The sequence below is a fragment of the Toxotes jaculatrix genome, chromosome 12 (assembly GCF_017976425.1).
Source record: "Toxotes jaculatrix isolate fToxJac2 chromosome 12, fToxJac2.pri, whole genome shotgun sequence".
In the NCBI taxonomy this organism is placed as follows: domain Eukaryota; kingdom Metazoa; phylum Chordata; class Actinopteri; family Toxotidae; genus Toxotes; species Toxotes jaculatrix.
The window spans coordinates 4,626,647-4,644,415 of record NC_054405.1 but is presented as its reverse complement, the minus strand read 5'-3'; the positions used below and the strand labels follow the sequence as shown (position 1 = coordinate 4,644,415).

The window sequence follows — 17,769 nt, the reverse complement described above, 5'->3', positions numbered from 1 at the left end:
ATTAGCAACACGTCTATCAGTTTAGCGATGATGTGAACAATCAGAGGAAATATCCTGCAATCACGAGCTGTTCCTCAACAACAGTGGGGATAGGTTAGCATTCAAATGTCCGGGCGCTATTTATAGTAGCTGTCAGCACCAGCCAGAGCCCCTGCCGTCTGCTAATTGGGATCCCTCCCAGGTAAGAAGTGTAAGCAGCGGTAGCTCTCCCTGCCTTTCAGAGGCACCCTGGGAAACCTTGACCATACTTCATGATGAAATAATTGGCTGCTCGTTTTTCTAGCCCAGGTCAGCCTCTTGAGGGAGACAGTGAGAACGCCTTGTCAAAACAGATCGAAGCATAAGGCCAAGAGGGTGAGCGGGCCTCCCCTGGCGCAGCATCTCTGTTATGCGAACAATCTGACATGCCACACATGTTGGATGTCCAAATGAATTGGGGAGCGCCGTGGCGTCAGCTTAAAGGAGATCTAACAGGAAGGGGTGGGGGCTAATTCAACTCCCTGCAACAGTTTTCTGGGCTGTAGTGAGAGTCAAATCCCATGCTTGAATTGGAGCTGCTACCACAAAAATCTGTGTTAAATCGCTGCAAACTCAGTGCCAGAATTAGCTCCTCACCACACTCTGCACAGATGGCATCAGCGGCACTCATTGCAAATGCTTCACATTCTAGTCCAGGCTGCCTGACCCCTTCCTTAATCCTAATTAGGAATGCAATTTCCACGCAGGCCTTTTTGAAACACGATGAAAATAAACGTTTGTACGGCTACAGCGCTGGCTTATGGGTAGTATTATTTCATGATTCCAAGAGTCCACTGATCGTGACACCATTTTAAACTGATCAGTAGAGCAGGGTTTTATCAAGGACTATTGCTACTGTGCACTAACCTATATCTTCCCCTGTGAGTCAACAATGAACTGGTCAGATAATAGTGCATGGTGGTAAATCCCTGGATAACATTCTGCTGTCTGTCCCTTCAAACACACACAGCAAAACCTCCCCCACCCGATGTACTTACACACACACACACACACACACATTCGATCCTCAACAGGCATATTCATCCTTTTCTACAGTTTTCCATTAGTACGCCACAAAGGATTAAACAATAATTCCTCTCCAACATATAAAGATATGGAAATACATCACATCGGCAGGTATCAGGCTAATCTGGCTGCTGGGATATTAACATGGGTGTTTTTTGTTTGACCGGCCAGCAGTTCCGTTTACCTAATAATGCCCTATTTGGCCGGCACACTGACAGAGAGATATGGGGGGGGGGGGGGGGGGGGGGGGCAGCTGAACCACTCTGCCACAGCCTGCAGAGATAAGCGCTCATTGTTGAGTGCGTGAACGGTGAGCGTAGCTGACCACGATGAGCTAAGGCTCAACTGACAACTGAACAATAACACAACACCACAGAGCAGAGACATGTTGACTTAACGGGTCCAAAAGGTTTAATCTGCCTCACTTCCTGCGTGCTCCAAGGATGCCCCGCTGTGGGCTGAAAAGAGCTGAACTGAAAGGGTGGTTTTTGTGATGCAGCCTTTAGGGACACATCATCTTTTTATACAACTCTGCTGACTTTTATTTTCAACTGTTTTCATGAGTTGCGTACCTCTCCTTGCATACATCTACAGCATGGACAGGCTTTCAGTGTTTTTTTTTTTTTTAATGCCTCTGCACTGGGAATCATCTCATCTAGGCTCATTGTAATGAAATGACACAAACCAACTAAGCGTAAATACCAACAGACAAACGTAACAGTGCATTAAACACACACAACAAGAGTGCAGCCAAATGCACTCATGTCTTGAACTGGGTAGCTGCTCATTTGTGGCACTCAGGAGCATAATGTGTGAGGTGGCAACAGGAAGCTTATAAAGTCTTCATCACAGGGGCTCCCAGCAGCGTCCAGCTCAGGCATCAGGATGCTATCAGCTCTCACACAGCAGACCCAGGACAAGTCCCAGAATTTCTAAAGTCTACTCTTACAACAGCGGCTTCCCACAGCCTGGCTTATTAATTGGCCTTTGTTTTCACTCCGGAACAAAAAGCATCTTGTGTAAGGGAGGCCTGAATTCTGGCAGAGAACAATGGTTACACACTGACATGATGTGTGTCTGATTACTGATGGACATAATAATGTCAGAGAGCCTTTCTTTCACAGTTTAATAGCATTTAAATATGTTCTTAGGGCTCCAAATTTCACATGATTTCTGTTCTGTTCTTCTCTTCTTCTTAACAGATGACTCACAGCTAACTTGTCTATGTCTAAAAAAGCCACCCACATGCCTTTCCAGTTAACTGTTTTCCACAAACTCTGGGCTACACTGAGATCACTAACAGTCTCCAGCATTAGAAGCTGAGGCACTGTCTAACTACAGTTTACAGTGAGGCCTTTAAATCAGGCTATCCATTCCAATGAACAAACTCCAGACGCTATTTAAGGAAATACAATATAAAGGGGAGCCTTAGAGAAGTGCATCTGATTGCTTACACTTAATATCTTCAGTACCAGACAGAAGGGTGTGCCTGCTGACTCGGTGAGAAAGGAAGAGCTGAAATCAGTCAGCACGGTCAGGCAAAGATGCAAGGGTCACACGTGACACTCCGGTAAAGATTTACTCTCTGACAAAGACTTCCTATAAAAACAAGCCCCTCACAAACTATGGCAACTGGCCTGCTTGTTGTATAATGCTGTGGGAAGCAATTCCGATTGTTTCACTGTTCCTTAGTAAGCACTAATGTGAAGTACATGAAGAGGAGTGCAGAATGCGGGGTCGCCAAAAGTGTGTGACTGTGTGGGGATGACTGGTCACAGGTGAAATGAGCTCTGACAGGCAGACTGGGTGGTTGAAGGGACTGGGGGGTCACTGGGTGCCGCCATGTTTTTAACACAGGACTTTAAATGGAGAAAGTAACGGTGCGAGGGCATGATCATTTACAAAAAGAGGCACAACTTTCTCTCTCCTTGTTTGTTGAGGAGGACCTCTGGGAAAAATATTTTCTCCTTGCAGTACAAACTTGGTGGAATATGTACATTAGAAAACTTTAATTGTGGAAGTCAGAATGTGAGAGGGTTGTACTGAGATATTTTACATTTACAAAAAAAAAAAAAAACGACATGGCTTCACACAGAAACATCAAAGTTTTTGTTTTGATACGTGTTTATTCCAATCTGTGAAATACAGTAACCCCTAATTAAAAGGGTGGAGACGCCTGCTCTCATAAGCCGGAGACTGAAAACAGACTTCCAAATTCCATTTTGTCAGACACATAACTGGGAATAAATTATGACTGTTATTCATTTCAAGAGCTAGTTGTTTATGAACATTACGGGCCTATCATGTCAAAAACAACTAAAATAAATATTGAGACATCAAAGTGTGCAATTCCCAAACAAGAATCTGCCAACAAGCAGCCCCCTCAGACAACAAATGTGCATAAAGGCATACTCTGGACTCAAATAGTTTGCACAGGCAGGCTGAGCTGTGGGATAGGGAATGTTACTTGAACAACAGCTGGGGAGGGAAACCATCTGAGGCTCCTGCAGCTGACCCCCCCCCCCACCCACCCCCACACCCCGCTGAAGCCACACTTCTATCACCTGCTCAGGGAGGAATCCTTGATGGGTTTCCGTGGGAAATACCAGACAAAGGCATCAGACAGCCGAACGACTGACCATTTCATGCCACCCATTCTGTATCCAGGCTGTTACGTGACCTATGCCACCATGTGTAGAGTCACACAGGAAGTAAAGGTGTGCTTTGCACAGTTACAGTCCAACCTACTGGTCCGGGAAACAATGGCTAAGTTCCAAAGTGCTTTCATGGTAAGAATAGCGGACAGCTGGCGACCTCAGTCACCTGCTGTCTCTGCTTGCGTCAAACATAAGTGCTCGGTGGCGTCCTGTGTGCTGCGGCATACATGTGCTCCTCTGTCCAATATTACGTTCATTACACAGGAAATTTTGTCTTTTGTAACAATCAAGGCAAAGCTGAACACCACACACCAACATAATGAAAAAAATCATCATTTTCAAAAGAATTTTTTTCCTCCAGCTATGAATCCAGAGATGTTTTTGAAGATTACAGTGCTGTTTAATGGTGTTTACATGCAAATACAACAACAAAAACCTGCACACATCTGGAGCTTGAACCAGAAAGAAAAATTCAAGCCCCATGGAGTTTCTGTGTTTTACTTTTGACTGCCAAAATCATACAGATATTGCTAGTTCGCATGCAACATCAATGTACACAGATTCAGCTGTGTGTAGGAAATAAAATAACCTGTTAACTCAGTACAAGTGAACATTAGTCACAGTGAGCAGAATATTCCATTAATTATAGATGAACGTCACTGGTCAGCTTGTTGCTCCAGTAAGGAATATCCACAACTAAAAACACTAAACAGTGGAGCAGAACTAAACTCCAGAACGGCTCCTCTGCACCGGGGCGTGCTCAGCAGGCCCAGCCCCGACAAGCAATGACCACCACCGACTGGCAAAAGGCCAGGCTCTGCTTAAATAGTTCAATCTCAACACTGAGAGGAAAACAGTACAACAGAGCAGGCAGGAGTGGTCTGATAGTATTCTGATGAATAACCTGACGTCTGGCTTGGATACCAGCACATCACAGCAGTCCTTCGGAGCTCATCCCTGACTGCAGAACTGAACAACGTTACCACGCTAACAACTGCCCCAGAGGAAGCCGCCCACAGATGTGAACACTGATGATGATCTTCAGTGTTGATGATCAGAGATAAAACTGTACAGGCGCTCAGTTCTGCATGAGTGATTCTCAGCAAGGGAAGGGAAGGACGGAAGGGTGGGGGGCCAAAGGCGGGGGGGATTCATTACACTGCGCACTGGCTGGACGGAGGCTGTTCAGAGCACGGAGATACAGAATCCCTCTGAAAGTGTGTTGGAAAGCTCATGAAACCAACATTGTTCTCGCTAAAACCAGACCGCGGCAGAATGAATGGCTGTGAGGGAGCTGCAGGTTCCACTTTGGGGTGGAGTGCAGTGGGTGTAGGCCTGTTGTATGTTTTTCCACTTGTTCACCTCTCACGAAATCATACACATATTCTCAGGTTTTGTGTGTGCACCGTAAACTCCTTTACTCCTGCCGACTAAATGGCTTTTGTTCTCCTGTTTTCTGCCGTTGTTTTTTTATTTTCTCAATAAATTATTTGTTGACTCTTTGCTTTTGTATGTTGAATATTTTAGGAACCGCACATCTGTGTGCTCTCCGTATTCTTGGGTTCCTAGAGAATAACTTTGAGTTATGCCTTCACATTTGAGTGAGACGAGAGGCAGACTGCAATCAATCAAGAAACCAGTCAAACACCCGAAGAACAAGGTGTTGTCTACGGTTTTCAAAAAGTGAAAAGTCGCCTGTGATCTTCGCTGGCAGGACATCTCCACCAAACTCACTGAAAGTCATTTTTAACCAGAATTACACACAGTGACAATTTGTCTCTGTCCAGCAGCAGGTGCCAGCAGCTTATCTGCTGATTTCTTTTATACTTCTCAAGTCACTGCACTTAAAGTAGAACAGATCATAGTTTTATAGTCTTTTGTGGCTCTAGAGAGAGATGTGAGGAATCTGACTCAAGGGATGTCACTGAGCGGTCAAGTTGCATTGTGGGTAATATTGGCACATCGTGGATAATGTAGCTGTCAGGGTTAGAAAATGAAGAAGAATGCATGGAATTAAAAAAAAAAGAAACCAACGGTATTTTTATTTTCTCATTCTTTTTAACAGTCCATCATGAGTCTGATAATGTTACAGGAGTGTGATGATAAATTGGTGGAGTGCTTTTTAACGTGAACATGAAGTGGAGTTCTGCATTATGGCACATCAGAGCAAGTTCAAAAAAGACCTTAATTAATCCTGCTTTGATTATTTATTTTCATTTTTTGGCCTTTGTACATGGTTTCACTATGAAAACTTAAAAGGGACAAAAATGAAAGAGAATATATGTATGACAATAAGAGAATGTGGCCAAACAGTGTTACTGTGAACTTGAATGTGTTTCCTCTTGTCCAGGCGAAAAAATGTAGTTGTTTACCTAGTTGATGAAAATATCTCTAACTGCATCTGTGGCTATCGTTGTGGTGATTTTCCACACAACAAGGATGGTTTTATTGTCTTGGAAAATCCCTTATACTAATGCCATGTGATTATTGTGGCCCTATGAGGAATCCTCACATTCCAGATGGGTTCTTTTAAGGTTACCTTTTAAGCTCTGATAATGACCATTGTATAAATATGTTAATCTGGCTTTGGAAGTGGAACAGTCTTGTGAAAGGAAATGGCAGAGTAGATAACACAGTTATTTTGGGAATGACTCCTCTCTCTTAGAGGATATGAGGTTTACAGTAATGTTGAGAAACTGACAATTTAGTTTAACTACGATCTTAAAGGCAAAAATTTCAGGAAATCCCTTAAAGCATCTGGGCTGTGGCGTATTCCCTGGCTCATACTGCCCCGATTTAATTCCCTCCCCTTTTCTTGTTTTCCATCATTAAGCCCTGGTCATTACAGGGGACAGTATTTGAAAATACAGGCATATCCAAAGTATTATGCTCCTCTGAGCACTGCTGTTCGGTGGACAGTCTTGTTGATGCCAACAGTTCACTTAAGTCTCTGTTAAGGGTCTGTAGCTAAAATTATAGGACAGTCTCAACTTAATACTTAAGTCAGTGATCAGCTTTGAGGCTGCTGCCTGGCCATTTTGAGTGACCTGTTACAATGATGCCAAATGCCTGACAAACCCCTGAGTCACGGTGAAATCCACCCAAATTGCTTCCTCCTCTTTCCCCTCTGCTGCTTTCTGTAACACAGAAACCAAGCAGACCCACATGTAAAGCCCCCTCTGTTGGAGCTCAGACAGGGGCCAGCCACCATGTTACAAACTCGTCGCCTATGTCTGGCATCCTGACAAATATCTGAGGCACTCACTCACCCAAAGTATGCCCTCACACACATGTGACAACAGAGCGGTGTATGTTGAGCTTCTACTCTAGCCTGATTCACACAGCAAAACCCTAAAAAGCATGGACAATCTGCGTACTCGTGATCTTTTTTGACAGAATCAGGAAATTCCATTAGCGCTCCTCGATATTAACCATTTCAACTCTCTTTAAGAATTTATTCCTGTCCCATCCAACAACACTCCGAATGGGGGTGGTCCCAACACAGCCGATAAGAGGAGGTTTTAGCAGATGTGGAGGACGAGCACTCAGCTGTAGATCTTCAGGATCATCTTGTTGTCTGGTCTTTTACCTTTCATTTGGCCTAAAAGCCACTGCTGTGAGAGATCAATACCATTCAGATCAATGCCATTCAGATGACTTTCTACCAAAAGCGTTATCAGTTCCCATTCAATCTCAACATATTTACCACTAAGTAGCCCAGAAGGGATAGCCCTCACACCATATGGCCATGTAGTCTGGTTACAATCTGCCAGCTCTATCTGTCCAGTCAGCTGAATGCACACTGTACTTCTTCATGCTACTGCTGGGTTTTCTACAGCAGCAGAGCTATAGATCATAGATAATCTCTCTACTCTTATGTTCTAGTTCAAGGGAACAGTTCAATTTTTTGAGGAAATATGTTCATTAGCATTTGGGCAGAGAATTAAAAGACTGATCCCACTCTGATGTAAACATGAACATACAGCCAGCAGCTTTGCTTAGCATGAAGACAAGAAACCACTGTACAAGGTTACAAAATGTGCTGGTGCAGCTCAGTGATTAACACGATGTATTTCATTTGTTAAACCTGTACAAGTTGGGGGTTATGTGCCAAACTATTTCTTGGCTTTGGGCAGTTGCCAGGCATCCAGCAGAGACTCCAGGAAGTTAATGCTCCCAGCCAAGACATACTCAACAAACAAGCCCTTTTAAATGTCATGGAGAATTGTTGTTGGAGCTATAGCATGTGAATTAGTAAGCTTGGAGTAGCAATTGTGTTAACTAGTTGTTTCCAGTCTTTGTACTAAGCTAAGCTAGCCAGCTGAGGGCTGTAGCTTCATATACAACACACACATGTGAGAGTGTCTCACGTACTAAGCCAAAATGTGAAACCTGTGCTCTGACGAGTCTTTTGTCTTCTCACAAAAAGTCTAAATCATATCTGAACTCCATCAGGCTCAAACTCCAGAGCAGACAAAGGCAGTTGCAGCAGAAATCCCAAAACTAATTCGAACCAAAATCTAATTTGTGATTTACTTTCACACTCTCGGTCTCCCATATTATTGTAAGATGAACCTGAGATGGCGTGAAAAATGACTGCAGATAATTTGATGCTGAGCCTTTCACCTTAATGTACCTCAGAAGTGAATGTGACACTGAAGTGATAACGCTACAAAGCCAATGTGTGACCAGAAAGAAACATTTTACAGAGAAAACCACTGCATCGCCACTGTTACTCTGTCACACACACACACACACACACACACACGCACACACACGAGTTAATCATCACTAATAACTCATTTGGATGAGCACCAAGATTTCTGTGTCATGTCTTACCCCAAGCATTCTGAAATCCCCTCTCTGCAGACTGTCCTGCCAGGTTTGGAGCTACTGAGTCCCCCCCCTTTTAAGAGATGAAGACTGGGATCATGCTTTGACGTGGATTTCTAACCTCTGAGAAAAGGATTTTTTTTTTCTCAATTAGAATGGTGTTATAGATATAATTTCGGACTTGGTTGTCATGCCTAAGCTACATTCAGTGCTTGCTGAGTCTAAAAAGGCTTGCCAGCATGCAATAAATAATTTCCTCATTTTATTCATTTTTAAGTTGAGAACATCAAGGTCCAGGTCTCGCTCACTGACCAAGCCCCATCCATCATTTCTGTGCTGTGCTGTTTTGAACCCATTTTATGCTGCATCCCAGAGGATGCCACTAACTCACAGGAAGTCCTCCATCTGACATTTAGAGGCCGGATTTACCCCAAACCATTAGCATGACCTCCTGTCAATCAGCTTCGTGTCAATCATGGACATCATAATGTGTGCCTTAAATTTTTTAACAATCTTCCACAGTAGCACGAGGCAGGCCTGGCAAGAGCCTGGAGGGGGCGGATGGATGGAGGTGTGGAAACCCCCTCACAATTACACACTCCCAGATGTAAGAGCATGAAATGAGCCTGAAGAACAACTGCTCCTGATTAACAGAGGGAGTTGTTCTGGTATTAATAACTATTGGTATATACCAAGCTTATTTGCTGCATTATTATCAGTCACAGCTGCAGCTCAGATGAGATCTTTAAACACCACACTCTGCAGCTTGTCTGTTATCTCGCCAAAAAAAACATGAAGTAAAAATCACTATTTTGACAAACCACCATTACTGAGTTCCAAGACCATGACGCAGACCGGGACACTCCCAAAAAATCTGCACTCATAACAATCAAAGGTCTTTTTTCTTCTGTTTTCTGAACCTGTTCTGAGACAGGACGTTATGTTCGACTTCTCTGGGTGGTGGAGACCTGGGGTTTTGTCTCCAAGGTAACACACATACACAGATGTGTTTATGATCACCCCAGAGCTCCGCCTGGTATCTTCTTATTATCGTGGCTATGTGTCATCAGATGATTTGAATTCCATTTCACTGGTTCATCAATATAATCCACAGAATGAGATTTACAAAAGACAGAGATTTAAAAAAAAACAAAAAAAACTCCCCATCTCATTAGTGATAAACAGGTCAGAAAGATCATGTTGCCATGTTTCCTCTTGCCAAGAACTGTCCTTAACCTCATTTTTGAATTTTTATGGTGACAACTTATGGTCTTCCCGCTTTATTTCCTCTTATCACTGAAACTGTGTCAACTCCAAGGAAACTTAAAAGCCTGCATTCTATCCCCATCCCATTCAAAATGAAGAAGGAAAGCTTTTAGCCACACACTGGCTACCTTTAGAGTTGATTTTAATATTTTACTTTGATATTAGGGCTTATCTAGGTCTGATTCCTGCCATCATTAGTCCTTGAAATCCCTATGTGACCTGACATCATCGGGCTGAGCTGTAATGTTATTTTATTTCCATTGCTCCACATTTAAATTCACATTAAAATAAAAAAAGTTTCCTGGAACTGAAAACAAAAAGTTGGCATACTGTTGAGCCACTGTGTATAAGTCGTGTCCACAGTCATCATCACAGTAGACGTTTTTAATGATGGGGCCGATGGTTTGGAATGAACTGCGATCAAACACCTGAGGTTGTCAGATGACTCTGCCTTGTGGCTATTTTTAGATGGTAATTGCCCTTTTGTTACAGCCTGGTAAACAAAAGATGAATCCAGAGCGATTATCTGGTTATGACTCTCAGCGGGAGAGATGCCTCGAGCTTTTTCCTTTCTGACCGACAGCGGCTCAGCCACATGTAGTTCATTGCCTCTGCCATGTCATTAATGAAACTCCTAATTATTTCACTAAGCTGACAGCATCCCAATGTTTGATCGATGGCGGTCTCTTTTGACCTATTGATGTACTCCGTCAGTATCCAGTGAACACAAGAGCAGAAAAACCGCTATGGCGCTCCCTCCCTCCAGGGACCATGTGACCACAGATAGAGATCATCAAACAGGAAGCCACTCTTGTGCTGCCCTAAGCTCAGGCAGCCAGTACGGAGGCATCTTGGAGATTATCCCGTTGATCTAGGGTAGTCTAAACACTGAATAATAAAGTCTTGTCAAAACAAGCAACCAATTTAGATTACCACTGGTGAAGAGCCATCATTTCCAAAAGCTCATTACTCTAAACAGGATGACAATTAATTCCTTGTTCTCATGAATCCCTCTCTTGTCTGAACCCCTGCTTGTAAATCTGACCAGGTTTACCAGAAAAACCTTACGAGAAACATTCCTTTTCCACACTGAGACAATTACAATATTTTCATGTGGAGTTTTTGGCCGGTACGTACGGCCTGGAGGCTGGTTCAAGTTTATGGTTCTTTCACATGGTAGTCTTATTGACATTTGAAGCATGCACATGCCATCGCCATTTGTGGAACGTGAGTATGTTAGAGTTTGCCTTTCAACCTCAACATCTGCTGTGGGTTCCTGTGAGCGAAAAAATGATAAAAGAGGGCTGCTGAATCCCTCTCTGTGTCAGGTTAAAATGGATTTCTGTCTCAGGAGATGTATCGTCACACCCAGCTTGTTTTCTGAATGCCTTCGACTCGCAAACACTGCTGAGCTTTCTTTAAAACTCCCCCTTTCGGCTGTGACCTCAGCCAACTCATCAACAGGGGTCCCTTTTATCTCTCAGGAAAACAGGTGGTTATGATTGTTAGTCAGTGTGCATATGATGAGAAGGATTCTCCCTCCATGTGTTTTCTATTTGGAATGCTGCATTTGCTAACGTGCACACTCAGGTTTGGGAGGGACGCAGCAGATATTTCTGGTTACGCCTGCGACGCCGCTCAAAACACCACCACCCACTCCTGCTCAGCTGTTTCGGGTCATTCCACAGTGAGGGCCATGTGCCACTGTGACTTTATCCCATGGAGAGAGTGTTGTTGCACAGACATCCACATGGCTGACTGCAGTGATTTACAAATGATTACAAAACTCTGTGGTTTTAGTAATGACACAACTCCCAGCTAGGCAATAAGCACAAACCAAGCCCACGGCGACTACAGAATTCCTTTCTACTGTTACATCTGAGCAGAGACCAAAATGGCAGCTGTGATGAATGTGTTTTGCCACTGACACCTTTCACTCAGGGGGTGTCTGGAGAGAAGAACTCCTGACTTGTAACAAACAAATGCTGAACAGCAAGGGACTCCTTTTTTGTTTGTCTGTCCCTGTTTTACTCTGCCATTTACTGTCTCCACAGTTAAAATGTCAGACTGTATATGACTTGCCCACAGGGGCCGTACATGCCATTCAGAGAGTGCTTCAAACATTTGCTCACAAGCTTTGGGTGGGTAGGGAAACATCTGATGACATGCACCTCCGAGGGGAGCCACTATCAGCAGTTATCTTGGGGCACACCGACTCCTGCCTTTCCAAACGGCTACGCCACACATGCCAAGCCATAAGAAAAGCGCCAACAACCAGGCTCGAATTCAGACTAATGTTTGAAGAGTGTGCTGGGTAATGTCACCCGACGAGCACCCCATTTATGTGTGGGTTAGCGGATGTTCAAAGCTCTCCGAGTGATGCAACAACTTATCAGCAGAGGACACGGGGGAGGCTAAACAACAATCCAGTGGACAGATTTCCCCCTTATCTTATCCATTCAGATAAAGTGAGGGCTCCAATTGGATTAGGCTGACAGCCATGAGTGAAAACAAAGATAATGTCAAGTCATAGAAATGTCAATTGTCTAGGAGGAGAAATCCACTTTAGCACTTGATCAAGTGTGAAAGCTGACTCACTGAGTCTGAAACACCATCTGAACAACCTGAAGCTGCCTTTCAGGTAGTGACTGTGATGGATTAGGTTTTCACGATTAAAGTTGTTTTGTTAATGACAATATTTGCTCTTGTTGAGCCACACAAATTCAAAAACGCAGCAATAAGGTCTGAAATGTGCAGATGTCCACAGGTGTTTCTTATGAGTCAAAGCAGTGATCTCAAAGTTTATATTTGCTCAGTACTAATCCACTTTGAGCATCTTCCAAGCTTCCACATATCTTGGCTGTGCTCTTGGAAGGAGGGTTCTGGCAGACGTCCTCTTAAAGTCCATACCACTTTCTCTGGAATATTTTAAGTGAAATGGCTCAGGTAAAGCCAACAATAGAAAATGTCAGTGCATTCCATTAGATCAGATTGGAAATTCTCCTGTAAGCATGTGTACTTAAAATAACAATGGCCCTCGTCTTTCGCTCCGCTGACAGATGACTGGGCTGATATTTGCAGCTATGTTCAGTCGGGCTGGGTTTAGCCTTCACTTAGAATGGCCGGAGCTGCACGGCCATTAAGATGATAGCGACCCAAAGAATTGGAAATAACAAGAACCTCTCGCAGACACTGAAATAACACAGAGTGTGACCTACAGAACAAGAAGCGAGGCCTAACAACACGCTCATTCCTCTCTGAATTTCTTACTGGCTTTATGAAACATGAAAAAAATGAATTCGGAGCAGAGCTATTTCAAAATACAAGAAAGACTCTAATTACAGTCAGTACCTATTAGTAATCAGTGCCTATCAGGACCAATTAGTAATTCATAACACGGCTTGTGGCCAGACACAGTCAAGCCAGATTTGTCCTGTTTCTAAAGACAGCGGCGATGTTGGCTGGGAGCCAGTTGACCACATGGCTAAGCCCTGTCCAGGCAAGACAAAAGAAATTCTTAAATCTTCGCCAGTTCAGTGCCCCCCCCCCAACCTTTTCCCCAATCCCCACCCCCTCCCCCGAAAATGTCAATTGTGCTGCTATCATGCCCTGTCACAGTTTAACTCAGGGGAACATCATTAAGGGTACTGACTTTGAAATGTATCACTTGGGGAAAAAAAAAATCTGCACATAGCCTGGAGCTATGTGAAGAGAAATAGTGTTGAGAATACAGCAACAGATTTCAAACAAGCTCCACTGCTATTCTTAATTAAAGCAAAGAGAATTTCCACACACGTGAGAGATCACAGGAGGTTCTTATGTCTGTACACCCCTTTGATCTCCATGTCTATCACACCTTGCTTAATCTGTGTCCGAGGGGAGACGAGAGAAAAACAAGCAGCACATTTCATGCCAAGCTGTTCTGCTGACATTATAACCAAAGCACACTTATTCATGCATGGACAGGAAAAAAGTAGCTTTTTTTATTTAAAGTAAAATGTTTCTAAAATTCACTTGTTACACTTAAAACAAAACATAATCTCTTGAATTTCTAAACCAAGCTTTTAAAAATGATTTCATGAATTAAAGCAGGACGTGAGGCCACTGAACATTACAGCAGGGCCAGGCACTAGACACTGTGTGTATCAGGGAGGCACTGAAGGCTGGATCCATGTTAACCACCCATTGCTTCATTTTATGTATAATCTCTAATTCTTTTTATTCTTAGCAAATCTATCAAAAATTTGAAAATGTAAATTATATCTATACATGGTCCTGAATTTTGAAATAAACTTAAATTAAAAGTTTTGCGAGCCGTTGAGAGCCTTTTGTCAGGCACTAAGAAAAGGGCAACGATGAGCAAAACAACCTTGATCTATCAATTAAAAAAATAAAATCGCTACATCGCACAGCAACAAGTGGCTTTTTGCTGTAGTTCACAACAAATACCATGCAATTAAAACCACCGGGGGAAAATGTTTAACTCTTGATCCCATACAGTAGTAACGATTTAACATTGCTCTTCCTCTAAGTACAGTCAGAGTTAAAACTAATAGTATGCTGAGAGGCTTTCGGCTGGTGAGTGAAGATTTAAATGAACCGCTCGGCTCTTACAGGTGCGCGTTTATCGTGTCCAACTGCAGGACAGATAAGCTGAGGATACTGGGTCTTTGGGGCGGAGGGGGGGCACTGAAGCGAATTGATTTTCCGACGGCTGTTTCTGTTTACCAGCTCAGCTCTGGAGCGGTTTGAAAGGGTCCAGCAGCGGCAGGAGGAGGAGGAGGTGGAGGGGGTAGAGGACACTGGCTGGGCTGGCTGGCTCCTCCCGCGGACAGCCTGCTTCTTTCCGCCGCAGAAAAAGAAACCGTTATCTCGCATCACTACTTCCAACATCTCTGCCACCACCACCACCACAGCTCCAAAGCCACGTTAAATAGTTAACGGTACGGGCTACGAAACTACCTTGATTCATATTTAATTCGCAGACACAAAGTCTCTGTCTAAAGTTGAGAGGCTGAAACTTTTCTCGAAAGTGAGGACGAAAAAAAAAAACGTGGTGGCTTCACCAGGCTCCGAAATCCGCCGCTAACTGAACTGATGCTGGGGCTGAAAATGACGCTGTTCGTCCCGCTATGCTAACATGTGGCTACATACACACAGTTTACTTTACATACAGCAGCATTACTCCCATAAACACAGCAACGGACAGAGTAATGCATCTGGGAAACAATAGCTGCTCCAAAACCATCGCTCGACTCCGTACATTTGCCAGTCATGTTGACAGTTAAGTTGTATTAAAAATGGCGACCGCGTTTGTCAGTTTGTTAAGAGAATTAATAACTATATTTACTTAACGTAAATACCAGCAAGCCCTCACCGGGCTCGCTGTCAGTCTGTCTTGAGTTTAACGTTAGTTGCGTCCAGATACGGTTACTTCTGAGGCACAGTCTAGTTTTTGCTTAACGTAGGAGCAAAATCTCGACCAAACAAATGCAGAAGTAAATAGCGTGTGAGCGCCGCGTTTCTCGAGGAGAAAAGCGTGAAAGCAGCAGCCGGCTACAGTGGTTTTTTAGTACTTACAGTGAGTTGAGAGGAGAGTCAGGAGGCAAGCCAGACGTGCTTTCGCCATCTTGTAGTCGATGCAATGCTCGGTGTGACTGGCCGTACATGCGCAAAGTAGCCTAAAGAGCTTTGGTGTCGATGGAGAGAGGGAGAGAGATATGGGCAGAGACTAGAGAGAGAGAGAGAGGAGGAGGAGGAGGAGGGAGAGGGAGGGGGTATCTATTATATTAGGTTTCCATAGCTACCGAAAGCATCACTCACACAGACAAGAATTTATAGTTGACACGATGTGGGAGGCTTTTTACTACTGTGGCCTTATACTGTAGGTAGGCAGCAGCTGGGAGCTCAGATAGGAAACCACCAGCCTCCAGTCTTGTGTGTGCTGTGGGATGGAAGTGAGATGAGCACCAAAGTATATTTAACAGAGCACACTCCCCGTTTCCCCACGCTAAAATAGGAGGAAGGGAAACTGTCAAGCAAAGCAATATCACACTTATTCAGCTGGATTGATGGGAAAGCCATACGAGATGAAAGCTGTTAGGTTATGATTTCACTATAAATCCACTCCTGACTCACAGTAAGCTCCTAAATAATAACTGCAGGAAAGGTTTGGGGCAGCAAATAATAATAACATCAGCCTGCAATTACTACTTTTGTCATGCATGACAGGCCATGTGAACTTCCATAGAAATGTGGGATATGTTACAAGTTGAGCCTGACACCCTATCAGTACTGAGACCAATAGCGTACGGCAAGGCTTTCAATAAAATATTCACTTACTATTTTTCACTGGCTGTAAATCATAGCCCTGTCGAGGACTGTAGGCCCGCTCATATGTCGGATCCCGGTGACAGGCGCTCCGGCCGTGCCAGCCCAGAGCTCTCTTACCTTATTCACATGATAGAACAACAGCAATCTTGCAGAGTCCTGTCTTTGTCATAGCAGATATGGTTTGCTCTGCAGGCCTCCAGTTCTACTGACATTCATTGCTTACATCAAGCAGTTTTCTCCCTCTGAGCCCTGCTGTAACTCTGTAGCTGATGACAGCTGATGCAGCCCAGAATATAAATGTTACTCAAACCACGTCTGTGACATACAAGTCAACCACAGTTTCCCAACAGGCAAAACAAGGTTACCTGAACCTGTGTAGCACAAAATTACCAAATATACATGACTGTTTGACATGATCACACAGTGCGTATCCAAAGTGCATCATTACTGCATTTAGAAAAGTCTAATCTGATGTGATTGCAGCACTCACAGCATACTCCATAACTACAGTAATTATGTCTAAATATAGAAGTATGTCTAATTATGCTAGAATGCGTTTGAATTGTGTTACATAACACATGGAAATCTGTAATTCAAGAGATTCTAATGTGAATCAGGTGTCGTTATTTTAACCACGCTGTTGCCTTGAGGCTCTGCTCTCTAGGTTTGTATTATCAGAGTGTGGCAGTCTGTTGAAAGTGTATCTCTGATCCTGAAAAAGGGGGATACATTAAAGACAATTAAAATCTTTTTTTTTTCAAAATAACTGAAATCAGGACATTTCAATTTTCCACAAACAAACTCAATTTACAGAAAGAAACCTGAAATAACATGTTCAGCAACATCATGATTACAAATAATTAATCTGAATATAAATCTGAACATATAATTAATTGATGAATCCAGTGACTGGCTGTTTTCTTCAAGGTGTATCTTTCTTAAAAGCATCTCAAAATTGCAAAGTTACATAAAACTACAGAAAATTTCAGCCTCATGAATTAGCAATAAACACACACACACTGTGTGTAGGCAGATACTGCATGTGTTTGTAAAAACAAGCCGGAGTCCTAAAGCAGAAGCACAGAATTATCATTCAGTTCTCAGTATAGCCTTGGATAAAATGGGCTGCATATGTTCATAAAAAAGTTTGTCTCGTAGAGCAGCACTGTCAATCACAAATGATTCTGCCGTTTTAGCAGTTGGTGGGATAAAGCAGGGTTTAGCCTTGACTGTTCCACTTCCACAGTGTGCAGTTTATTTATACTTTTCAGTATTTATTTATTTATTTGAAAGCTTAATCCAGTCACTTGAAACAGCATTTCAAATGAACAAAAACGTGCCCCAATAAATAATTAATATCTGTTGTTTCTACATTACCTTTCAGCCATTCTGTAATATTTGGCGCAACCTAAACATGTAGCAACGTGGTCCTGTGCATCACTGCTTTCAATCATTTTTATTTGCAGGAGGTTGTAATAGAGGCACATTTAAAATCAACCTGCAATATGATAATGGCATTTAAGGGTGAACTCTGTGATGAAATACATCCTCTGTAAGGTGTCCTAATGCATACGGTGGCATTTCACATGTTCTGATTTGTCGTGGCAGAGGCAGCACAGGTGTTACTAATGACTGG

At 43.2% G+C, this 17,769-nt stretch overlaps 1 protein-coding gene across 1 annotated transcript in view; it reads right to left on the bottom strand.

Annotated features, from left to right (window-relative positions):
- jam3b (junctional adhesion molecule 3b) overlaps positions 1 to 16,635 on the bottom strand; it is a 32,916-nt gene extending 16,281 nt beyond the window's left edge. Inside the window, exons 1-2 of the mRNA XM_041051987.1 lie at positions 16,624 to 16,635; positions 15,381 to 15,531 (exon numbers count right to left, since the gene is read on the bottom strand). Of these exons, the coding sequence (XP_040907921.1) occupies positions 15,381 to 15,531; positions 16,624 to 16,635 (163 nt within the window). The remainder of the gene's footprint in view (positions 1 to 15,380; positions 15,532 to 16,623) is intronic.
- Between the last annotated feature and the right edge of the window lie 1,134 nt (positions 16,636 to 17,769).